Source organism: Epinephelus lanceolatus, chromosome 20 (assembly GCF_041903045.1).
Source record: "Epinephelus lanceolatus isolate andai-2023 chromosome 20, ASM4190304v1, whole genome shotgun sequence".
Classification (NCBI taxonomy): domain Eukaryota; kingdom Metazoa; phylum Chordata; class Actinopteri; order Perciformes; family Serranidae; genus Epinephelus; species Epinephelus lanceolatus.
This window is the reverse complement of record NC_135753.1, coordinates 13370490-13397365: the sequence shown is the minus strand read 5'-3', so window position 1 is coordinate 13397365 and position 26876 is coordinate 13370490. Positions and strand designations below refer to the sequence as shown.

Here is a 26876-nt window from a genome sequence, read left to right as displayed (position 1 = left end):
CAGCCAGCTGGGAAGAGACACCATCACAGGAAGAGAGTCAAAAAGAGGGAGGGTTACCAAAATGCAGTGGCTGATGACAAGAAAAAGTGCAGCCTGCTCCGTCGTCTTTTAGGCTTCTCCTCCACTGGTCAGTCTGCATTCTGCTGCATAACCATGGTGATGCCTCTCCTGCACGGCGATACTCAGGTGGACTTCTTTGCTCCGGACTGCTGATAACTCCTTCCTGCTGCGTCCCTCTCTCAGACACATCTATAATAATCCCCTGAGTTTTTGGCATGACTCATTAACATATTGCTAATGAAGCGCGGAGGTGGCGTCGGCCACGGCGGATAGGATGCCTGCTGGGTTTGCAGATGGGCACGGAGATGCACCCTTCGCCTTCTGCTGGTGATTCCCTCCCGCCTCCTTGCACCCTCCTCTCCGTCAAGGTGGCATCGAGGAGCGTTGCAGCCAGCAGGGTGCCGCTGGGAACAGCAGGGTTCGGTACACACAGCTGAGGGGCAGGTGTCTGGGCAGCTTGGGTATTGTCCGTAAAACGTAAAATGGCTCATCTGAAAGTTCTTGACTGTATGCTTAACAACAACTGGAGCCTGATCTGCAATCTTTACTGCGCCTGGAGCAATCAGGTCAGTTTTGTTTTTGTTTTGTAGGCATTTGACTTGTAGGATCGACAAGGCCAAGATGGAATTTATTCTTTCTTTTTTAATATAAATCTTTGTCTTTTTTATTGATAGTGACAGTAGAGCTAGATGGGTAACATGGCGAGAGGGATAAGGGGGTGATATGCAACAAAGACCCTGGCCGAAATCATACTGGGGACTTTGGGATTGCTTTATATAGTACACATCCTAACTACTAGGCCGCCGCAACGCCCCATTAGTTTCTAATGATATGGCAAACTGGCAGCTATTTAGGCATCACACTAGTAACCCTCTGGCTGCAAGACAGTGTCTTCCGCAATGGTGTGTCCCACAACATTGGAACTAGCTGGCCCTTGTCCGCTGTTTTTCAGCTGGTTCAGCATGTTTAATCAGCGTCAGAGACAGTGGAGCCCATTGGTGATAGAAGTCACTGATTGGTAGCTCAGCTCAGTGCAAGAGAAAAGAAACAGAAGTGAGGAAAGCACACAAATGACCAAGGCCAAGAGTGTGAGAGATGGAAACAAACTTGTTAGGTAAGCTCTTAAGCAGAAATGCTTCATAATCGTTTGTGTTATTGTTGATTAGTGTGCGGTAAATATCCTTTGCTCTTTTTAATTTTAACATTGGGTTTTGTCGTTAATTTTGACAGCAGGGCTGGAAATTGGCACCAGAAACCAGCAAAATGCTGGTAGAATATACAAGTGGCCAGTAGATTTGCTTCACTCACCAGCCAAAAAAACAATGGCTATCTATTGAGTGGCTGGTGAGTTTTGGAATCAACCAGCCATCGTGACAGGTGGACAAAAAAGTTAATATCCAACTCTGGCTGACAGGCTAACTAGCATCTTGATTCCATACTGTCCATCTTCTGGTTTCCATTTTTGAATGATGAATGCAGACTACTGCCCCCTGCTGCTATGGAGAATGCAGAATGTGTGTGCTATGTCGCTGTTGGCTGTATTCTTTGAGGTGTGTTCAGGTGCAACTCTTTGGCAATGCAACAGTTGGCCTTCATTGCTGCCAGTTCGTTGGTGTTGGTTTGGTGTGTCTGTGCCTTTGTGATATGGCCAAAAATTTCTATCACGGTATATCATGGCAAAGGTTCGTATCATGATACAGTAAATGTTCTGTAAATTCAATTGAGAAATGGTTTGAAATAACCATACCATCCGTAATCACATTTATTATTTTTTTAATAATTATTTTCCTCTTTTATTTGGAACTTCCATACAAATGAAAAAAACAAAACAACTGCCCCACCGGTGGACACATTTCAACTGTAATATACCGTCATATCGCCCAAACCCAGTCACCCTTCCTTTTAATGAGCTTGTCTTCCTCGCTTTCCACTGTTGCTCTCTGGAGTCCTCCAGGAAAGGCATCCCTGACATCCCGTGTATTAATAGCCAGAATTCATTCAGGAGTGCAGCGTGGAACTGGAGACTCAGGAGTGCTTGGCATGGTGACCCCTGGGTGTCCCAGCTCTTGCATAGAGAGTGCCTCGTGCAGCTGCAGGTGGCTCAATACTACACTTGATTTTATCTTAACAAGTTATTTAACAAGTCATTCTTGCACTTGTATCAGTCTTTCTCTTAGCTTTGCATTTTTTGTAGTAAATGACATGAAGACATTTCACACTCTTTTGCAATTAAAACATCTCGCAATAAGTGGAACAGCATTAACATTTTTCCTCCCATTGGCAGTTGAGAAACTGCAAATTTTGGATGCAGTCTCAGATCAAAGGCTGGCTGTTAAAGTCCAGTAGAAGATGCTCTCTTCTAAGAGGATGGGATGTTAAGTGCAAGGGTGCAAAGGTTGTCTATGTTCAGAGGATGATGTGTTTGCCTGTGAATCTGAGTATATGAATGTGGACGTTCTCTCTATCATACAGTGCTCTTTGTGGTGCTATCATGTATGTGTCCATTTGTCTCTATATGCTCAGAAGTCAACTTGGCCCCCTTACTAACACTTCATGTCTCATGTACATGCCTTTTCGGCTGTTTCACTGGAAACTCACACAGACAGCTCATTGTGTCATGCATTTTTGTCCCTCTCTCCCCTTTTTCATTTTGCTGTGGAATGCCTGATGTGAGGAGTAAAGAAGTCTTGCCGTGTCAAGCAATGCAGCCGAGCTGCTCTCTGGTATGCCCCTTCCCCTAATTTAATTTTAGCAGTGCTGAAAATTGTTTGCGTCCCAAGCCGAACTGATAGGCCTCTGTTTCCAGAGAGCCTCTGCTGTCCGAGGCGCTGAAAACGGCCTTTGTGCGCCAGTAGCACAGCACAGAGGCCTCATGAAATATTTACAGGCTAACACCTGGTGTGAGACCGAGAGGGAGAGCGGCCAGGGAACCGACAACACTGCCACCAATAACAGCAAGGCCTCGGCTCTATTAATATGTTGGTCTGCCAAAAATATTTGGATTGTTATCATTTGATCTTCAGCATACTAATGAACAATAGCATGCATTTAAGTCTCAGTGAAAAAAAAGAATGAAAAACAGTCACAAAACTATTTAGAGCTGAAACAGTTTGTCAGTTAATGGGTTTGTTGCTCAATAGAAATATAATCAATCAATCTTTCTTTTTTGTTTTTTCAGAAAGAAAACATTCTCTGGTTCTAACTTGTCAAATGAGAGGACTTTTTTAAATTGGGTATCTTTAGGTGTCAGACTTTTGGTAGTTGTGATGGTCAGTCTTTGACATGTCAGACCTATCGATAATGAAAATAATTGTTAGAGGTTGTTATATTTTGCGCCGACAGGTGTTATAAAAACACATCCAGATTTTGGACCAATGCATCCCTCACTGCCAATCCCATCAAATCAAACTATTGGATTACACCAGCCCATTTTACGCAGAGATCCCGCAATACTGTTGCAATGAAGACCCTTCATTACCCCGACTCTGCATTTTTACACAGAACCAAGCAACACCTGTATAATGCTGCCGCAGTGTGTAATTTTTGATAGCATGCTGTATTTGGGAAGCAAAAGAGGCATGATGGGCACGACATGAAACACAAAAGCCATGGCTAGTGTGACACACAGTGTAACTAGAGTTGTTCCGGTATTGATACCAGTGTCGATACAGACACTGCTTAAATTGCTGGATCGGGTATCTACACGGTGTTCCAAATGTCAGCAATGTGGCGATATTTTACATTGGGAAGTCCGACCAGTAAATGCAATGTGTGTAGTATGCAAATCTTTAGTTTCGAGGGGTGGCACTAGTGTTGCCAATTTCAACACTGACATCATGTTTTACAAAGCTGTCAAACTTTTTGTGGCATTGGCTGATACCAAAGTTCAGCAGTCCGACAGTACTTTCTAAACAGTGACAATGGAATGGAATAACATTGTAATAATAATTATTTACTGTTTCTGTTATATGGCAGTTGATCTCGTCCTCTGCTCAGAGGGTAAGGAGCTCCTGAACCTCTTTATCAACCCAATTTCAGGACATTTTTGGTTGCTATTCTTCTTCTTTGTGTTAGCTGCTAACTGCTGCTAGCTGCTTTTTTAATATCCCGGCGGTGGGTGGCACGCATAAGATGTCGTCAAAATGTCACACCCACCCTGTTCTGCCAGCTCACACTTCTTACACAGACGTTTATTCAGCTGTGTTACTACCTCTGCTGCTGGCTAAAAGGCGAGTCAACTCTGTCCCCCCATCCTGTGTTTGTACATTTTATACAGAACATCAGGGTGTAATAACGGTGCAAAATTCTAGCCTTGAACAGGCTGTTAAAAAGGGCTGCTGTAAAATGTTGCTTTCTGCATTACTTCCTGCTCAGATTATATCTGAAAATATGATAGTACATGTAAGATGTAAGATAATGTTCCATTAGACTTTTAAATGGTTGCATACTCAAGCTACATCATTTCAAAGCGCCCATTATGGCAGATGTTCTTCTAAAACAAACAAACAAAGATAGCAGTAATCCATTGCTGGTTGTTGTGAGAGCCCTTGGACATGTCTGAGTCTCCTCACTTTGTTCTGAGGACTAGTTTTAACATGGCACTGGGGGGTTAAACAGGAGAGTCTGTGTGTCAGAGGGCGCACTGTCACGACCATACTCTGTCAAAAACCTCAAAGAGCAACCAGGATTAATAATTCATAGATGAGGAAACCAATTATACAGGGCTTTGCTCGCATCTAGTTGGGGGGGACCCTGGGGACCATAATTGGCCCACCTGCTCTCTAGCTCTGAAGGGCTGGGCTGAGGTTGCTGGCTGGATGTGAGGGTGACATGCGTGTCCTCTCTTTGTTTGGGTGCTCCCTGCTCTGAGCTCTTTATGTGGGGGGATGGCTTCCTCAGCGGTGCATTGGAAGCAACCTCAAACTGACATCCCTGAAGTGATGGACCACACCCAACTCAGCAGACGGGGCTTCCCATGTGCCCCACTATGCTGTTTGTGGACAAAGAGACAAGGCCAACAAGATATAACAAAAATTCAGATGATTTAATAGGAGGGCAATATCTGGTAATTATTTTTCTTGTATTTTATTATATTGAATTATGTATCCTTTGATCAGTTTGGAAGTTTTGATGGGCATTTTTTCACTATTTTCTAACAATCCAGAGGCTAAACGACGAATAAATTAATCGTAAAAGTAATTCAGAGATTGATCAATAAATAAGTTAATCCTTACTTTCAACCCCAATGGTTTTGTCTATAAAAAGTCAGAGAATAGTAAAAATATTTGGTTCTTAACGACTAATTTTCCTGATGTTTGAACAGATGGATAAACTTGGATGAGTCAACTATTCTAAAAGTAAGGAAACACTCAAAAAACTCAAGATTTTGCACAGTTTAAACAATAAGTTTGAAAAGTGTCCAGAAAAATTTTGTGTTTAGCAGCCATTGACAGTTCTAAAAGTGGGATAATGGGAAGCAAAACAAGTGCTAAAATATCTTGTCGATAAATAGAAAAAAAAACAGAATAAAAGCAGAAAACTGATCTGCAACAAATTTGATAAGCAATTAATTGTCTTTTTTGCAATAATGCCAAAACATTCACGAGTTTTGGACTCACAACAAGTAATATGAATATGTCCTTTTAGGCTCTGGGAAATTGTGATAAATAGGTTTTATACTATGTCATTGTCCAGACTGGATAATAGTCTATTTTCTAGCTGTGAATTTGATCAGTAAGTAAAATAAATATTTGTTGCAGCCCTAAGCCAAACTAAACTAGTAAACTAACAAATGCTAAAAACACACTCGCGTAAAAAGCCACCCCTGGACTCTTTGTACTGTTGTATCCAACCTTTCTTTGGACGCTGATTTGGGTCTCTGATGTGCATCAGCCCACTTTTTTTCTAGTCTCTGTCTGTCCCTTTCTCTCCTCTCTCCTTCCATCTCCATTTCTTTTTTGTGGAGAGGAATTCCAGGCTGTTGGCCCGCACAATCGCCCTCCTATTAGCATATGAAAGCAGCCGAGGGGGCAGTGAGTGAGGCGGGAAAAAGGGAGGGAAGGGTAGTCATAAAACTTCCAAATCAGTCCCAAGAAGACAACTTTTAACCAGTCTCATGGTAGCACATGTGCCTATGTGGCACATATTTCCCTCAGGGAAGTCCTTTATACTGTAATGCTAAAAGAACAGAGTTAATTTGCTCATTCTCTTTCACCCCCATGGTTTTATTCATGGACATTGTTCTGTGTTGAACTGTTCCGCCTGACAGTTGCAGCATGTCAATGATAACTGACAAGCTTATCTTTTCAGCCACGGGCAACAACTCTTGTCTTCAACCTAAGATGTGATATTGCCTGCTCCTTATACACTTGTCTCAGGCATAAAATCAATCAATCTGAAGGATTTGCCTCGCTCCTTTGAGATCTTAATGTGGTCCCAAATGAAGCCGCATGGCATTGTAAGGTGGGTAAATGTGAGAATGCGGTCTATATTTGAAAATGACAAATGTTTGCCGGTCGTATTTTGGTGCATTACTTCCATCAGTTGGAAAGAAGACTGACCTGGTTATTCTGCTGAGTTTCAGCAGTTCATACTCAGCTCTGTCCTATTCTGTGTGGTCAGTGTTGTATTTTATTGTAGCAGAACACACAATCTAGAGGCACTTTATCAGACAAGTTTTCATAGCAGGCATATCATGATACCAGAAATGTAGTAGTTGATACCAATACCACCAAATTCCATGCCCAATTTGATATTGTGGTTAAAAAACAAATAAAAAGCAAGAAATCCCATGCGCTTAAACATACAATCCATTATTAAAAACATTTAAATCAAAATCAATTTAAATTTTATTCTTAATCCTTGATGATCCGCCTCGAACGCAAAGTACTCGTCTTTGTGGATCCATGAGATTTTGTGGGCCAGGAAACATGTATTAATATACAGCCTGCACTGCAGTATATTAACATATTTCTCCTCCACTGTTGTTCTGCACTTGTACATATAATATGTTAAAGTTGGTCTTTGTGGTAAACTGTTTGTCCCCCCTCCACTGGGGTTGGATGACTTGGTAAAAAGTGACAGTGATGAGCACAGCCTTTTACCCTAAGTTGAACATTTTTTAACTCTCAGCATGTGCAGCACTGAGCTCAGAGCAGATGCTTCAGGCTTCTTTTCTTTTTGACAAGTCGAGGTGGAGCTGTCACTGTAGCTGTAGTTGTCACTATCTTCCACATGCTGTCATTGTTTTTCTGTGCTAGTCGGCCTTCTTCTTCTTCCTTTGGCATGTAACGGCGGACTAGAACACTTGTGGCAGTAAGTGCTGCCCATCAGGTCTGAAAAATATTGCTTTCTCGTTACCTGTGGTACCTACAAGTGGCAACTTCCGGGGCTGAAAATAGAAGCCAACAAAAAACTGCAGTTCCTTGAATGGCCAGTTGAGGCTGTCTCAAAAAGTCAGCCCCCACAGACCCCTATGTTAAAATGCTCAACTTAACGGCAAAAATAAACATGTTTACAGCCTGGTACGAAAAACAGTTTTGGTCTCTATAGCTAATCTCCCCCTTATGACAACTGAGTGTTTATACAAGTCACCAGTTTACATTTTATTAAGGCTTGGCAACGGCTGAAATGCTGAACTTGAGGCTTCAAAACGGGAGTCCACAAACCAATGGGTGACGTCACGGTAGCTACATCCATGATATTTACAGTCTATGGGTAGCTACAGTGCTGGAGAAAAATGAGTACCCTAAAGTTTTCAAAGTTTGGCATTGACTTGGCAGAGATAGTTCAGAATAGATTGCTGCTACACTGCACCTGATCATTTCTGTAGAAGCATCACTGTTTTGAAAAAGCTTTGTTTCCTCTATCCTCATTGCAATGCTTCTTCAGTTTTATTTGTTGTAGAGAACCATTAAGGCATTGCTTTCAAGTGTGAAGCCTCCCTCTAGAGGAGGAGATGCATTTTGAAATATGTGCAGCTAACTGGTGGACAAACTGTACGGCATGTGTGTTGTGTTAGGATGCACTGAGGCATTAAACTATGAAGCAATACCTCCCACTGAGCCAGGCTAATGTTTACACACACAGAGGACAGTTTTAAGCCCCGTGACAAAGATTATCTTGTGATACCTGAACCTCTGATTTGCACCTCTTAGCATCGTGATGGGATCATGTTGCAAGCACCAATAAGGCATACGCTTTGATTTTGTAATTTATGCTTTTACAATGATTTCGAGCAGCTGAGTTATGGAAGATGTGTGTGGCATCAAGAGTGCTAACATAAACATGTTAATCCAAAATAAAACTAAATTAATGTCAAGTGTGAAGTAGAAAAACGTCAAAAAGAGTCACAGTGAATTATTAAAATTGTCAGAATGCCAAAGATTGTGCTAAATCAACTTGTAGTTTTTACTCCACTTCAAAAGTAGGTCACATTTGATACCCCAGCATCAAGAAATGTAAGATATCCCTCCCGTGGCTACTCTTGCTGTGTCATTGTCCCTCTGTGCAGCTGCAGACTATGGGGTTTTCTTCAGTGTAGACTCGGGGCATGTCTGCCTGTGGTCGTAAATTTGAGCCGTACTGTAGTCCTCAGCAGTTTGGCTGAGTTTGTAGTGAAAAGCGGCGTGAACAGAATGCTGATTCACCTCATGCTGCCACAGTAACCCCCCTCACTTCCCCTCCCCACGCCTGCACACAGACACATAATCCCTGCGACATATGTGCACAGAGCTGCAGTAAACATACAGGGATGCTGTTTGTAAAGGTGTGTGTGGCAGAATTGCAGAACAGAATAGAAAGTGTCTCTAGAGGCTTGGCTCAGCAATACTAAGAAACACTGTCAGTGTAACCTTGGTAACACAGATAAGGATGGCGCTTTTCTGCTGTAATAATTCAAGTGTTCTTCTCAGCCGGAGGAGAGAAAAGGAGAGAAGACAGCGGAAGACGTGAATAAGAAGTAGCTGGATGCTGCTGAGTCTGCTTGGCCCGGATGATTAAAAACCGGCTTGGAGAAGATGCAGCTCTCTTTGGTGCAATGCAGACAGGGCTGGGAGGAGCCTCGCCAGTGGGTGGAGCTCTCCGTGCATGCATGTGTGCGTGCAGGAGGGCGTGTGTGAGTGTGTTTATTCAAAGGTGTTGTTTGTTTTCATCTATAAGTGATTAAACATTTTGCCCAACCCCCCCCCCCCCAGGCTCCCTCTCCCTCTTGAGGTGAGGTTGTAAATATTGCCGGCACGCTTGAAGAGAATGGGGTTGCTATGGTGATTTTTTTTTTCCTTTACATGTGTGTGTTTTGAATGCCAGAACCTGCCACTGTGGTGCATGGTACATCTAAACTTGATCAGCCTACTAAGAGCAGTTGCGTCATGTAAGACAGTTGGAGGGTGGAGCAGGGGGGATGAATAATCCCTCTGCAGAGCTCTGACAGAGAATCCATAGATCACTGGTGTGTGTCGGTCACCCTCTCTATACTCTTCTCTGCTACTGCTATCACAGCTTGTCCTTCATAGTGTCATTGAGCTAACACGGACTGATAACTAACTTCAGGAGAGTAGTTTGCAGGCAATATGGTGTTAAATATTTAAAAAAACTCAAATCAGGCATCATGCCCTTCCAGCTCTTCTATAAAATGGTGAGCCCGGCATATTTTTCTGTTTTCCTCACACAGCCCTGAGGCATCCCAGCAAAAGAGGCGTTAATTGGCTGCCTGCTCAGTGCCAGAGCACGCTATTGGCCAGGCGATACAGGCTTTACAGCGATCCAGACAGCAATAATGATGCCCTCTGTCCAGTGTCAGTCAGTGTGCGCCGTCCGCTTTGTTCCGATGCCGACGAGACAGCGCTGCATTAGCATTCAGATCACCTCCACACCTATGGTCCTCCGACAGAGATAGGCTGAGCCCTGATTTACTAATCAACAGTGATGAATTGCAAGCAAAACCAATCTGACAGTGTCACAGCAGAGGTCACCAGAGGAAGATGGTGCCAAATTTGCTATTTTGTGCAAATCTGAATACCTCTCCGCCCGCTCTAGGAAAGCTATTTCGCTGCCATTGTCTGTCTTTATTACACAAATGACATCCATCTGTTTCTGCCTCGCTGTTTTCCTTTGGCTTTCTATTTTTTAAAGGGGCCTGTGTGTGCATGCCAGAGAGAATGGCTCACTCAGTCGACTTGAGTGTTTACTGTGGTGATGGAGAATGCAATGGACACTCCCTCTCCTCTCCTGTTAAATGGGGCCTGAGGATGATTAGAAAACAGTCTGATAAAGGCAGAAAAAAAGAAAGAGCGGTGCCAAGGAAAAGAGACACGGGGCTAAAGCTTGAGATCCTAAAGTTGAGGTTTTAATGTGCTGTGAGGTGCAGTGAGAAGGAGCAACAATAAAGGATAGGAGATGGAGGAAAAGAGGAAGAGATGAGGAGTATGAGGTTTTTATTGTTTCCAGCTGGGCCTGGGTGTGGTCATCATGGCCTGGAGACCTGCTGTGTTCAGTTCTGCTCCGAGTCCTTCTTCACAGTCTCCAACCCATCTGCCAAATGGCTTCTCTGTGTGTTGTTTTGTGTCTGCATATGGTCCTGCACGTGTTTGAGTTAATGGTGATTTAATCGTGTTGTTGTGTGATATTATTATTTCGAGCCGAAGTATTTACACCTCGGGGATTTATGTGCAAATTGGAGCAGGTTGATGTGGTGTAGGATACAAATCAGCTGCTGCAGGAACCAAACTAGTGCTGTTTCCATTGCAGGGTGAAATATTGAAATAGTAGGAAACCCTGCAAGTGGAGTATGTGCGTCCAGGCCGTAAATCTAATTGGACGGCTGCTCTGTTTTTTTATTGTTTGCTGTGACTACCATCAGTTTTTGACATGTTTTATTCTCTGTTGAGGGTCAGCCGAGGTAGTGACAGTGGTGTGACTTTGTCAGCACTTCCTGTCCAGGCTGGCATACATCCACATTGTCAGCGCTTTCTCCTCTTTCTATGATTGGGAGACAAACTGCTAATACATCTTTTTGTCTTGTTGATTATGAGAGAGCTTCCATGCCAGGAAAAAATGCCTCTTTTTTTGTGTGTTTCAGTCCCCCCCCCCCCCCCCCAAAGCACCAAACACCTGCAAATTAATCAGTGCTTAAAAGTTAATTTGCGAGGAGACATTCCCTGTTATTTTGTTGCGCCACAGTTTGAATATGATTCAACACAGTGTACAAATGGGATGGAAAAAGCAACAAATACGTGCAGAACAGCCAAACATCCAAACAGTTACGGGAAGAAAACAGGCTGCCAGATGGACTTTGAAAAGGCTCCATTAGTGAAAATGCCAGTTAACATGGATTGAATTGGCTTATATTAGCCAAACTAAATTATGAAGCATGGATCTAATTACATAACATGATGCTACACTTAAAACAGTTGCTTTTGTGATCACATTGATGGATAGAGTGTAACAAAGGGGGGTGGGGGTGGTCATTTTTTTTCTCCTCCTGACAGGATTTAGTTTTGGCATGTATGAAAGATAATGAAAGTGTCACTGACAGACATGTTGCCACAGCGCTTATAAAAAAGGCCGCTTTAAAACCAAAGTATTCGGCCTTCACCGCACAATCCTCCCCTGGCAGCCTGTCGGTGTAGTCCTCGGCCGTGTGGTTTTTCCTCCTCTCTCATCGCTTCATTATTCAATTAAGCAGTAAAACACATGTTAAGCTTAACATTAACCGCATAGAGGATCCCCTAGTGGGACCAGAGCAGTTAAGATCAACCGTGGGCTCTTGTATCATGCTCCATCGGCAGCCATGAGATTCTCTGCCTGGTTTTCATTTGGATAAAGGTGATGCTGCACGACAGGCGCACCTAGTAAATACCTTCTGGTTTGGAGGGTGAGACTGCGGAGAGCCAGGTTGCCAGGTCTGGGGTGGATGAGGCGCAGATGGGTTGGTAGACGAGCCAGTAAGAGACATTTTAGCATAAGTGGAGGAGACGTTTGGTTTCTACTAGCTGTGATTATTGCAGAGCAGGCCTATTCAACTGGCGGCCCACTGGTTGATCAAGCCAGACTGGCCGGCCCACTGGTTCTGTTTCCAAATAAATTAAATTTATAATCTGAAGAAGAAAGAATCATGCAAATATAGGACATTTTGCCAGAATAAATCCCTCAAAGCAGCGGAGTGCTTCTGCACACTTGGCCTAATTGCCCTTGAACACAGCAACCCGCCAGCAGGGTTGAAAGACGTGTTCTTTAAAATATTGCCAAAATTACATCATTTGTCAAAGTCAGAAACTGTAATAACAAAAGTGTGTGACAAGCACTTCCTTCAGTAAATGTGACCAAATCTACGCTTGAAATTATTTCATGCAAATAGTGCTGTCACGCAATATTGCAATTTCTTGATGTTGACAAATCAACCACAGTTACAGACATTTTAACTTCCATGGATATTCTGTATCATAGCAACCAGATGCAACCAAAGAGTTTCAGCTGATAAAATGCTGCGCCCCTTATTGCACCTCATTGCCCCTTTGTGTTCCACATTTAACAAGAACAAGTTTTTAATTTGTTTTAAAACTGTTTCGTCTTAAAGCAGCAATAATAGCCTAAAAATAAAGCTTATTGAAAAGTCACAAAAATCAGGAGAAATGAAATAATTTGCAAAAACCACAAAAAAATGGCAGTTTTACGGCGTATCATGCTGTTGACCCTTAATCACCATGGGGGAAATTCCATCATTGTGACAGGCCTACATCAAAATCATTTTATTCTACACGTCCCATTTAAGATTCAGCCATAAATAAACCATTTGCACTAACCAGATCCTGTAAAAAACATTAAATTCTGCGCTTCTCAGCACAGCTGGGAAACCATGAATGACTCGGCTGAGACCAGAAAGACGAAACAAAAAATTCAGTGAATCTTCGCCTGAACTGCAGGCTGTTTACAAAGACGAGGTCAAGAGAGGTTTATGTGGAGGCTGCAAACATGTGAATGAACAGTAAATGTAAGTTGCAATGCAAGTTTTAAAAACTTGGTTCAGTTTCAGTTTATTCACATAGCGGCGATGTGAAATGCAACACCCTAATAAGCTATCTAAAGCTTGAGAATAGGGGCCCAGACACGAAGCAGATGGTTTTAAAAATGTTTACCAACATGTCTAGATCTAAGAAGTGAAAGTGCATGTATTATACAGTACCATTTACAACCTATAAAACTCTTAAGACTAACCAAGAACCTAAAAACTAAACTACCCTAACGCTAACTACTAAATGGTCCCAAGACATTTATTCCATCAGTCTGAACATCATTTATATAAGATACAGTGTGGTGGCGTGTTGTGTTAAGTGTTCATACATAATAAGAATAATAGTTCAGGGAAATGTCCGGGCCCCCTGGCCCTTAGCTTTCTGTAAATGTGGCCCCCTGAGCAATATAGAATAGTCCTGCTGTAGAGGTTGATGGCTACAATCCTTAACACTATATCTATATTAACCTGTGTGTGTGTGTGTGTGTGTGTGTGTGTGTGTGTGTGTGTGTGTGTAGAGGTTAATAGGGTCAAGAAACAGCAGGATGTAGAGCTGTGATTCAGGTGCAGAGATGCTCTCATGCAGCCATCCTGTCAGTCCCAGTGGGGGCATCCATCACCCCAGCTCCAGGGCTTTTTTTTCTCTGATTTGATTGATTGCTAACGACTGGCAGTAATGGACATGTGGCTGCACACACATGTGATGCAGTACACACGAATGCGTGCATGCAAACACATGAGTGTACATGAGTATCATGCACATTGTAGAAATTCACACTTCTCTTAGACACACTTATTCCGGGCCTTTCCACAGTCTCCACATTCCACTGGCCGTATCTCACCGAAAGGCCCCAACTGCTTTTAATCAGCCGGGTCACGAGGCGCTCCAGATGGGCCTCAGCGTTGGGTGGGACTGCTGCAGACGTGGTGGTGGAGGAGGAGGAGGAGGAGGAGGGGGGGCCCTGAGCTCGTAATAGTCAACATATTTGTGCCCCCCTCTCCTCAATCCTCAACATCCCCTCCCCTCCCGTCCTGTATTGCATCACCCTCCTCAGAGACCCGTGCTGGACAGCTTGAGCTGCCGCATTGAGTGCATGCATTTCCAAGGGCTCTCACTTTTCCAGCGTTTTTACTAGCTAACATTTTCCATCGTCGGACTGCATGCTCTGAGTGTTTTGAAAAGAGCACTGTGTGCTTTTGGAGAGCGCCATCGCAGGATGTGCTTTTACAGTCTGAGGAAAGATGTAGGTGTACATTGCAGTTTGTTTTTTTCCCCTCAGATGTCTGTAATACTGAGTTCATTGAGTACAGAATGTCTTGATCGTGGACATGTGGGCCATAAGACAAAGCTCCATAAGACAAATTATGTTCAGAATGTGCATGGAGTCTTGTAGCCCAGTGTGTATCCGCCTAATCAGGGCAGAAAAAAGGCCTCATAGATGTGCCAGCATCATTTTTGGCCAGCACACGCTGTATATAGTTAACACAGGGACAGAGGGGGAAGTTGAAGAAGAGGAAGGAGATATTCTCAAGGATTCCTTAACGTGAAAGTGCATCCAGTCGAAAAGATCAGCAGTTCAAAGCTGGTCTATGATGGCATGAATCCTGTTGGCAGGTGTAATATTCACTTTCTTTGCCAAAACACCACACAGCATGCACATAAACACGCAGAGTAATTTAATCCCTCTAGTTGTTTAACTGCCACAATAGCTGGTCTTTGTCAGCATGTCATTATACAGTCTCGTGCTTTGATTCGCTCCGTGTTCAGTCTTGCTTTGACAGTGTTTACGACCGTTACCTGGATACTGTAGTACTAATCTCCCCTTTCCTCCTCTCCCCTTGTCACCTCTCCCACTTACTGCCGAGGTCTCGCGTTACAGGGGCTGACGTCGCCTCGTTCCCAGCTCCGGCCTGTTGGGTTACTACTCACAGGGGCGCACGCCCTGGTTGAAGGTCACAACACATCCGCACTGCAGGAAACGTCTGGGATAGTCTCGCATATTCTGAGTGGAACGGGATCTAACATAGCACTAAGCTGTTCCTCAAAGTTCATCCTCAGCAGAGTGGTTCCTGTCCCCATACTGAGATTGGGGTTTGGTGCCAAAATGTGACACGACCACTTGACCCGTGTTGCTCAATTGGCAGGCAGAGGGACATGAGAGAAAGAAGTGGCTACAAGAACAAGGGAGGGACTTGCCAATTTTATAGGCAAAGAGAAAGAATCTGTCAGATCTTTGAGACTGTCCCCCCAGGAAAAATAACAGAATCAATTGTCTTAGCAAGTGCCCCGAAACAACATATGTTAACAATCGAATAACAAAGTTCTCGAGCAGATTAAATAACAAGAAAGAAGCAAAGGAGGAAATCAAGTGAGGTTATTATAGAGTGTCAAAGTCTGCATAGGGAGGAGGTCTGGGTGAATGGATAGGTCAACAAAACGGCGGACTAAAATTTAGGAGGCTACCATTTGTGTCTTGTTTGTTGAAAATGAAATGCAAAAATAACCATTTGCTAAAATAGTGACTCCTATTGAAATTGTCTGTCAAAAATGTATCGCAGTATGATTTTTTTCTGCATATCATGCAGCCCTTGTTACCATGATAATGGATGTCCCCTAATGTTAACAAAGTAGTTAATTTAACCCAAACCATGATAGATGCTCAAGTCACTTTTGTGCCTGATCCGAAAATCAAATTCTAACCATGGGTTTGTCACATCATACATTTAAGGGCTGCACAATATGAGAAAAATATGCAATATGTGATAACATTGTTGAATATTGCAATAACGATCTTACCTGCGATGAAAATACAGATATAATACCTGGCTCAGACTTGCACAGTATCTTTACATGTGCCACATTGTCTCTCCTGTATCCAAAATATTGCCAGACTCATGGCCAACATGCTACTGTATTTTTAGGCTCTGACATTCACACTTAAGTCTGCATTTATTGTGTCACACTTTCCTCTTTCAACCATGGAGAGTAGAACGGCAGCACTAGTCTAATAACCCTCACTCACATGCGGCAGACCAATCGGATGATGTAGAACAGCGAAGGCTCTGTCTGACTGGCCAGAGAGTTAACAGCATGGCACGTATCAGACAATAATTAGACATAGCGCCTACAGACAAAATGTAATTTTACACATTGTTACTTTATTCAGAGTGCTGTATCGCAGTCTTTGGCAAAGTGTTTATCACACAAGTTGATATCAATATATAGAACAATATATTGTGCAGCTCTAATGCGTTATATACCCTCATTTGTAATGGTTTTGGAAGGCACTGACAAAGAATGTCATCCGGCTGTCACATCAGAAAACTAATTTTGTGGTGTTCTAAAGATCATGGACAAACAACATGTTTTGCTTTGTAATTTTTGAGGACTTGTTTTTTGCCTTTTGGTTGCAAACCTCTCAGCAGCATTAGGTTTTGCAGGCAGTTCAGAGCAGTGAAGGCCTCATGCAGCAGAGCGTGGATAGAGAGATACAGAGTGACCTCTGCCACTATTCCTGACTCGATGGTGGAACATTCCTGTCAATGGGATTGACTGAGTGAGGTTTGCTTAGTTTAGCTGCTGATCTCAGCTCTCCTAAAAGGATTAGTGTTGTTGCGCCTACAGGGTAGACGTTGGGCATCCCTTTGACGGCTGCTACTGTAGCTTAAAGTTGTCTGTGGCTGCCAGGCTGTCCTGCACTCACCTGTACTCTTGTACACATAGTCAATTTGTCCTTGCCAATTTAGACTGCAAAGGTGCTAAACTAATGAGCTCTGGATTTAACTAACCCTCCCTGCTGCTATCTATCTCCTCACACTTTGTCTCTGCTAGCCTTTTAATCATGATTTGTTGCCCTGTCAACAATCCCCAGCCCTCTTGGCAGGTTGATGGCCACTTCAGAGATGTTTCACCTACCACTGATAGGACATAAACAACCTGTTTGAATGCTTCAGTTGATTTTCTTCACGGCTAACATTGCCTTTTCATCGGCAGGGGAGTCACACAGGTTGAAGGCAGGAAGCTCTTTGCTGTGATGTAATGCTGGTTTTTATGGGAGGATACATTTATAGCTGGACAGAAAAAGTCCTGTCTCTTTGATGTTCGGGATAGACCCAGTGAGTCTTCAAAGTCATTGGAAAGCAGGCATGATATAAAAAACATATTTCTGGTTTGAGTTTGTTACAAATTTATAGCATTTCTTTTTTTTCTTTTTGCCAAATGGCCTAAGTAGTAGCAGAAATACTGCAGGTTTCTAAAATAAAAAGGGTGTTTGTTGAGCCTGTGGACTCACACACATACACACACACCTGGTCTGAGACAGTACAACATTCACTTAAAGAGGCAGTGGCTTCATCTGTTCAAGTGTCCATTAAGGGAAAGTGTCTTGTCTGGTGTCACTCACACGTAACCTCTCACCTTTGGCCCTGACCTTGAAACCTAATTCCATTTTACTTGCCCATGAAAGCTCAGTGTTTGTGTGTGTGTGTGCATGTGCATTTGATTGTTTTCCTAGCACTGTTTTGTGGTTCCCATTACTATGTAGAGCAGCAATTCTTAGTCTGTTAGTCAGTTATCCGATCAGCTAAAACTTAATCAGCAACTGTTTTTGTAATTAGTTAATCGTTTGTCATTTTTCAAGCAAAAGTGCCAAAATTTCAGATTGATAGATAACCTTTTGCAATGTTGCTTTAAGTTTTACAATAAAAACAAATATAACACAAACACAAGATAACATGAACAGTAAAACAAGTAAATTTCACATCGACAAAACCGACACATTAAGAAAAGCAGGAGTGTTAATTATATAAAGCGCCGTTCAGTGAAAGCTTAAATTGTTTTGGGGTCAGAAATTTGTCCACTTTAAGGGAATCCTGAAGTTTATTCCACCTCTGCGGGGCACAATAGGTGAAAGTAGTTTTCCCCAGCCCTGTGTTCACATACAGGATCTCCAAAGTAATACAATCTTAAGAACAAATATGGTATCTCATATTTTTAAGTCTTAAAAACGGCGATAAAGAAGATGGTAGCTTATCAAGATAGCTTTGTAGATAATACCAAAAAAAGACAGTGTTGTTCTCTTCAAGTGGTCAGTGATGGCAACCTTACCTTCTCATAGAGGAACAATGATGGGTCCTAGAAATTTCACCTGTAGTTAGTCTACAAGAACTATGATAGATGGCATTAGGGGCTTGAGGATATGGGCGTGCATGTATATTACATTCGCATAGTCGAAACGTTGCCTGAACAACCAAATTTGACATTTACAGATTTGCAAATGAGAGGCTTTGCTGCTTTTCTTGGCCTTACAGTATAGTAAATTTGATGTTTTTAGACATTTGATGAAGTCACTTTAGGCTCTAGGATACTGTAACAGCATTTTCTCTGTGTTTACTAATGTTTTGCAAACCGAAGGATTAATCAAGAAAATAAGATAATTCTTTCTTAGTCCCACAGTAGGGCTGCACGGTATATGCGGTAGACGGTAGAAATGATATAAATTTGGCCCACGGTAGAGATTTGCGCTCTATCGTCCTATCGTCGATGACGTCATCGCACCTGCCTCAGTGTGAAAATGGCTGCGAGCACAGAGACAGCGGAGCAAGAGGAGCTGGTTCACGTCCGTGATTTAGCGTAGCACGTGCAACATGTGTTGCTGGAGAACTTGTGAGTGAGTGAGTTAATGTCTTATGAACAGCCCCGGACTTCTCAGACTCTTTTAGCGACTTACCGCTCAGAGTGAACTCATTCAGTGTCTCCCCTGGCAGCAGCACAGCGTCTCTCCCTCTCGTCTCTCGCCGTGCGCACACGGGAGTTGGTTTTCGGCAAGAGAGTTTGTCATAAACCTTTGGTAATGTAAACCTGTGTGACGCTAGGGGCTCCACAAAAAACTCCATATGTGAATGTGTGATAGTTGTGGTATCATAGCAGCCTGTCACAGGTCACAGCGTGATGATTAGAGGAGAAATGGCAGAGCATAAAAGTCCAGGTGGAAAAAACACAACTCAGTCATTTAGGATTTTGCTAAAAGAAGGAAATTACCTTTTGATATAGATCCCAGGGGACATTTTGCACCATAGAGTACTGGGTTTTAATTTTGAGTTTTGAGATCTGCATTCTGCACAATAAATGCTCTAAAAAATACATTATATCTTTGCTTTTGTTGTTGTTGTTGGTTTTTTTAATCAATTTAGCTTTGCTAAGGGACTACAAAACCCATTCAGAAACACTTCTATTATAACTTTTACACTTAAATTTATACCGCGATATATACCGTTACTGTGAAGGGATTCGATTTATACCGTGATATAAATTTTAGGTCATACCGCCCAGCCCTATCCCACAGTGGGTAAATTTGCATCATTACAGCAGCGGGGGTCGTGCAAAACAAAAAGCATGGGTAAAAATCACAAAGCAATATAATAAGTAAACAGTAATATAGCAAAATATAATAAATTGACAGGCTGAATGCACATTATTGCACGTGGGAAGTATAGATATTGCCCAGTTTAGTATGTACTGTTTAACTAAGTGGTAACAAACATGGTTAATTGCGTCTCCATAGTATGTTTTGGTGCCATACACAAGTCCTCTCTCTGTCCCCAGAAGAAACCGTCGTCTCCCTGCCAACAGATTAGAAACAGATTTATTGCTTAATCAGTTGCTGTAGCTCAGCACCACCACCACTGACGACTTCTCCTGCATAACACACACACATACAAGAGGATGTCAGTGGTGTTTGCTCCACCAACACTTGTAGTATAAAAAAACAACTGTATTGTCAGACTAGCACATTTCTGCTTTGGGCCTTCATCTGCGTCATCATTAAACATATAACAAAGAACATTTAAGTAAGGTGGGTATGATACAAAGAAAAATATATAGAAGACAAGCAGTAATACATGAGCCAGTGGATGTATGGCCATAGAGACACGGTTGTTTGGTCATGTGGCTTCAGGCCGGTCACTGTACCAAACTGGCAGAGAGGCAAGGGGTGTGCCCAATAATTTTGTTTGCTGGTGAAGCCATCTGGCCCTCAATCTGGGCTCGCAGTACCACCAGCAGCCTTTTTCTCTTTCCCTCTTACAGTAAGACATAAGCTCACACATGTGCTACATCCCAGCACAAACAGTCACTGCTGAGTCACTGTTGTAAGCGTGTGATCATTCTGTAATGTGAGGAAGTTATTTTTTTTATTCTTGTTAATAAGGATTTAAATATGACGTTTTGGCCTCCTGCCTCCAGGTCTGCAGTTTGTGTTTGATAGTAGCTGATTCTTCAGGGGACTGACTGTGTTTATTTATATATATTATACATCATATGCAGGTACTGCATGTGGTGTGCTTTATTCTTAATGGCTGCTGCAAGGCGAGTTTACCTTCAAGAGATAAAGCAACGTAAAAATAATTAATGACCATAGAGTATTTAACACTTTGGTGCCTGCAGTGCTTCAAATTATTTAGGATGTTGATATAAGAAATTTTGTTCCCAGCACTGCTGAGATAATAATTCTCAGCACAGTTGTGCAGCAGTGCGTGCAATGTTTCCCCCCTTGACACTGTTCATCTCCAGCTGTTTTGCTGTCAAGTGTCTGTGTGATTGGTTGACACAGCCTCATACATTTTTCATATTTAGACTTTGCACAATAACCTAAAGTCATTTCAGAGTCTCTATATATACAAACCATGCAAATACACCAGCATGACAACATGAATACACAAAACAAGAACTCATTCATTTCAGATGAGTTCTGGAAGATGAAGCGTGACAGAGAACGTCTGGTGGAGGGACGTCAGCGACTTGCCAACAGGAGAAAGTTAAACGGTGGTTTTCTTATTGCAAAGGTCAGCCATGTGGTGTAACAACGTTTTATTTAAGGGCATCTTATTTTCTTCTGCTGTAAAATACCATATAAGCGTACTCTGACAGTCTATAACAAAATGCAGTTACCAGTTGCTGGAAGTCTCGACTATTAGGAATATACAGTACGATCTAACCAATACAAATGTACTGTATCAAAGGCCAGAACTGAAGTCCACCTGTTTTTACTACTGTGTAATTTTTGGCTGCCCTCGATGTCAGACAACTACCTGATGTAACTGCACCCAGCTGAGCAACAGTCTGCGCTGGTTGAGTGAGAAGAAGTTTTTTACATTTACATAACTGTACATACCGTGCCTTTCATACAGACCACAGGGTTTAGAACATCATCTACTGGTGTTAAGCTGCAGGATGTACCCGAGGGCAGCACATGATGAAATTTTAAAATCCTTTACAGTCACACTCTGGCATTTAGCTGCTGAGTTAATCCAAAGTGACTAACAGTAAGCTAGTAAGTAAGAGTTGGCTAAATGTCATGTTTAAGGACACATGACAATTTATGGACTTGTTGACGCAAGGATTTAACTAAAGGTGTGGTTTCTTTGGAGTTTGTTGTGCTTTTTGACATATTTGTGGGGGTTTTGTAATTATGAAAGTATAAAAACTCATATTAACGTAGATGAAAATATAAAGCCCTGACTACCTACTTAGAAAAAGCAACAGGGTTTGTATGAATGCTGGAAATCCTTGAAAATACTTGTATTTTGTGGTGTTCTCAAGGTTTTGTTTTTGGCTTTAGAAGGCCTAAAATGCTTGTAATTGCACTACTTTCATAATAAGTAACTATCTAACTGAATAGTTTACTTTTTAAATAAATAAAATAAGTTAGAGAGAGCCACATTGTGTTTGCCTTTACATAAAATGAAGACGAGTCCACTTGAACCTTGCCTGCGACTCCACATATGTGTGATCTGTCTTCTTTGATGAGTGCCCTTTGATGGAACATTGGGAGGCAAACAGACAATAACATAATGGGCTAGAAAACAAAAAATAAATGGTTGAAACAAGAACCAAATCCTTGAGCAGCCTTCCGTAAAATATGCGAAAAGGACCTGCAGCTTTTCACTATGGGGCGGTCTGCGCTTTCCTAAATAAATCGTAGTGGGGAATTCTTAATTAGGCTAATGTCACACTGAAGATGGCTACAAGTTTCTTTAGCTGGCACATTCACAGGCTAATAAATAATAGTTGACTTTCATGAGGAAAAGAGGTCAATAGAGGGCAGAAGATTAGAAACACCATTTGCACAACAACCCTATGACCTCAGTGCTAAACATATCAAGCATTCCTATATTAATTTATTTGTGGTCCACTGCCACATCAGTATCCACCTCCACATTTAGATATTCTAGTTTGGGAGCTGCATCTCTGGCTTTCTCTCATGGCAGAGCATACTCTGGGCACAGACAGAGCCACAGAGCACCGCAGTGAACGTCAAACTTAACTGTTAGTTAATTTTATAGTTAAAGTGTTGTCTATCATTTTTCCAACTTACTTTAGATGAAGCAGGCTGCATTTCCATGGAAAGCGTGCACTCCGAATGTGTTAATCAAACACTTTGTTTCTCAGATATCCACCCTGCGACTCAAACTTCTGTTGAAAACCAACTGTTGAAAAAATAAAGTCATGAAAAGTTTGCCTGCGCTGCGTTTACAGACCTGCAAAAACCTCTGAATTCAGAGAGGAGACAAAGAATGACCACAAAGGTACAAACAACTCTGCGACAGTGTCAAAAAACGATGATCATTATAGGCATCATAAGTGTAAACTTGGCTGAACAGATGTATTGGATTGTTCTAGACTGTACAGGTGTACCTAATGAAGTGGCCACTGAGTGTACGTACTGTATATAAGTATGCAATTTACCACAGCTGTAAGGGGCTTGAAAAGCTTGCAAATGCACTGTGAAAAGTGCTTGAATTTTACTTTGGAAAACATGTAGGAATGTTGAGGCGAGATAAGATGTCCCCTTGATGCAACTCTGATGTTGTGTCAGCTCTCGTGCGGTTAAGTGAAGGGTGCGTTTGACGGTAAAATTAATGAGTAAAAAACACTTATTATTCAGTTCCTATAAACGCTTACTCATCAGTCAACATGGAATAATTTAACCTAGATTAAAACATACAGTCAGACAGTTAAACACACACACACTCACACAGAGCACTGATTCCTCAGCCCTGAGGCTTCAGGGTCTCAGCCCCCCTGGACAAACATGGGAGGAAAACATTCCAGTGAATAATGGCTGAGCTGCTCCACTCTGCGGGGAGAGAGGTGGAGAGCTAAATAGTCTTTTCTTCAGCTCATCTGGCCCAGGTCCTCATTACATAACTAGGTTTTGTTGGACAGACACGCAGAGAACAGGCTTAAGAAAAGCAGGGACCGTTGTAGCTGCAAAGAGCCTCTGATGTCAACTGTTAAAGGAGATGCTGCTTGGGTAAACAGTCAGCACTGAAAGAATGCTTTGATCCAATTTGATATTTGTGCGATCAGCTCTATTGAATGAAACAAGACTGGCTGTAGGATGTCTGTCTATACATCACATGTGTCTGGCTACTTGTTAACAGGCAGACAGACATCAAACAGCAGGCAGCCCATGAACTATTCACCACCAAGTGACGTTAGCGCTCAGCTGAAAGACGACATTCTTCTCTGCTCAGCTAATACAGAACATTACTGTTCGGTCACACCTGCCCCGCCCTGTATAAATCCCATGTCTGTCTGTATGTCTGCAGCAGGTCACATGAACTCTCTTGAACCCCGCTGTGAACGGCAGTCCTGGCTGAGGTTAGCAGCAGCTACGCATCATCCAAACCATTTTTCAACTGAGTCAAGCATCTCTTGGGGCTATCACATCGTCTGTATTCCGTTTATTTCACCCTGATTCTACGACCTTATCTCACTCACTAGTCCTGGCGCCCCTTCATTTCTGAGGAAACTGACCCTCAGCTTCCAATTCTTGATTCACGTCAGTTTTCCCAGCATCTTATGTCAAGTTCTTATCCCCATCTTTGTTCCCACTGGTAAGCCCAGTCCTGTAACCCCAGGCTGCAGCCCCAGGCCCTGCACTGACTTCACTGAGAAGTACCAGCTGACATTAGACAGCAGCTCAGACAGCTCAGATATAAAAAAACCCTCTCTGATTACAGTCGTGCTGATCCACAGAATTACTTGGGCCATAAATCAGACCTGCGTCCTCTCTGAGATGCTGCCAAATGAACTCAGAAGGAACGCCTTGCCCCGCAGCAGCACGAAAGCTGCTGACTGACATCTCAGTAAGTGTTTTTTTCCATATAGCAGAAATTAAACCATGTGATCCTATGTTGGGAAGCTTGTCAGGTTTTCCTAGGTTGTGACATTTAAGTTTTTAACCCTTAAAAAATGGACGTCCCATAGATGGCCGCAGGAGTTCGTTGTTTGCGTGACCCTGTTCTAATCGATCTAAAAGACGAACCATTATAACTAGAGCATTCATTCTTTTTGCAACAGAAAACTAAGGCTTCTGTGTTCTGTGTCGTAATGTTGTATGCTCATGATGACGTTATTATGCAGCATTACATGTGGTGTGATACAGTGTGAAAATGTGCGGTGGCTCCAAAGGAATGTATGATAAATCTGCCACAGTGCCTTTGCACTCTGCTCATAAACATGATCATTTCTCCATGATTAAATAGTGCATATAGTTCAAATAAGTTTTGTAATTTTAAGGAATATTTTGTTTATGTTTGTACATGTAGAAATCTTTTGGATCAGTATGTTTTGAGTGCGTATTTTGTAAAATCTGATGAAAAAAATTTTTTTAAGACGTAATTTAAATACTTTTAGCAGGTATTATGGTTTATTGACTTGCGTAACCTTTTAGCTTTGGTTGTTAAGATTTTAAGATATTAAGCATTCGAAGATACTCCAGGAAATGACATCACAATAAGCAAAACTACCAATTTAGGCACTGGCAGACTGTTTCTATGGGAACGTTCAAAGGGTTAAGTAAGTAAGTAGAGCTGATTATTTCTATTATAATTTCCATTAGAGGTAGATTATTTGATCATTTAGCCAATGGCAATATCAGAGAACAGTTAAAATTATGCCCATCCAAATTTCCTAGGGTTGAAATCGATGTCTTCAACAGTCAAAACCTGAAGACATGTAGCACACAACAATATAGAATAAAGTAAAGCAGCAAATTTTTAGACTGGAGAAGCTTCAACTGACTAATTGTTTCAGTTGTACTGCTTTTTATTTTTTCCTGTAACACTTTGGCTCATCAGTTGAACTGGATCTTATCCATACACCGACTGCGGTTTTGCACCAGTGTGGTCCATTTGATGAGATGCAACATGATGTCACTAAGTGAGTTTCTGGGCGTGCATGTCAGCGTCTTAATTGATGAAGCCGCTGCGGCTAAGCCTGGAGGTTTGATGAAGTGCTGCAAAGGGTGTCTGCAAAAGGGGGCGAGCTCAGAAGACACACCCACAAAGTGAAGGATGGAAGGAAGCGGAGAGGGGAGGAGGGTAGATCTACAGTACTGTATGTGCTCCAGCTCAGTCCATGTGTAGGAAAGCACCATGGTGTTTTCCAAGGACCATCATTCCTTTCTCAGACACTACAGGCATCCACAGCGACTCTTGAACTCTTCCTCTCACTTTTTCTGTCTGTTTCTCTCATTTTCTCTCTCCCCATTCTCCCTCACACTCCTCCTCTTGCTTGAATCATAATAATAGCGGTGTAATTTACAGCTCTTGGTCAGCCCGGGGCTCTGTGTGTGTGTGTGTGTGTGTGTGTGTGTGTTGTTTAAAGGGCGTGTCCCACAGCCCTCATCAGTGTTGGCTCCAGTGTAGAGTGCCTCTCTTCATAACCAATACCAGATCTGTCTCATACCAAAACTGTTACAGTCCACTGAATGCCTTTACAAAAACGCATTGGCATCAGTATTTATGATAATTTAAATGTGCTCTAGCATATGAATATAGCATATGAATGTCTTTAGTGGACAGAATGAGGGCTGGACTATATAACAATATTATATTGATAGTGAGATTTGATATTGGATATCATCTTAGATTTAAGACATTGTTAATGTTGTCTTTTCCTGGTTTTAAAGGCTGCATTACAGTAAAGTGATGTAATTTTCTGAACTCACTGGACTGTTCTAGCTCTATTGTTAGTCGTTATATCCACAATACTGATGCTATTGTGAAAATCTCGTTGTGTAGGCCCATATATTTTGTGAAAGCACCTACTGTATAGTCAGCTGTACAATATTGTTGCAATATCGATATAGAGGTATTTGATCAAAAATATGGTGATATTTGACTTTCTCCATATCACCCTAGACAGAATATTAGCAACGTTTCCATTAAAACTGGAGCGCTAAAATCCCATGGCATCTGTAGGAGAACTGTAGGGTCAGAAAACAGTAACAAATGACATTATATTATCCCAGAATCAAAAGTGATGCCTTCATAATGCTCATTGTGTCAAGCAAATGGTGAACAACCCAAATATTTGCAATAATACATGCATGTAAAACACAGCAAATCCTCATACTTGAGAAGATGTAGTAAGCAAAGCAAAACATTTAAGCTTCAGAAAAATTTAAACATCAGGTTTTAAACTTGACCTGTGCATCTATGTATTATGTGTTAACGCAGTATTTCTCACAGTGGTAGATAAAGATTAGACTACATTAATATTAAAAGGGCTGTACACACCAAGAATGATAATTGTAAAGACCTCAAAGCTCGTTTGTTTAGTCAGACGGGGCAATCTTTTGAACCTCAATGATGAGTCCCTCCTCAATGTCTTCAACATGGCAGAAGACATTGATGAGTCCCTCCTCAATGTCTTCTGCCATGTTGAACTTGATGCTCTGTTAGTTCGCATGGATTTTGATTGGCTGTCAGTGTCGTGTGATCAAAACCTTTCCAATAA

At 42.1% G+C, this 26876-nt stretch overlaps 1 protein-coding gene across 2 annotated transcripts in view; it reads left to right on the top strand.

Annotated features, from left to right (window-relative positions):
- Positions 1-26876, top strand: part of arhgap21a (Rho GTPase activating protein 21a) — a 112529-nt gene that overhangs the window by 11262 nt on the left and 74391 nt on the right. The window contains exon 1 of one of the 2 annotated variants that reach the window (XM_033638307.2): positions 490-626. The exons of the other annotated variant lie outside the window; for it this stretch is intronic. Within the exon in view, the coding sequence (XP_033494198.2) occupies positions 543-626 (84 nt within the window). The 5' untranslated portion in view covers positions 490-542. Of the gene's footprint in view, positions 1-489; positions 627-26876 lie in introns of those variants that run through there. 2 annotated transcript variants of the gene reach the window in all.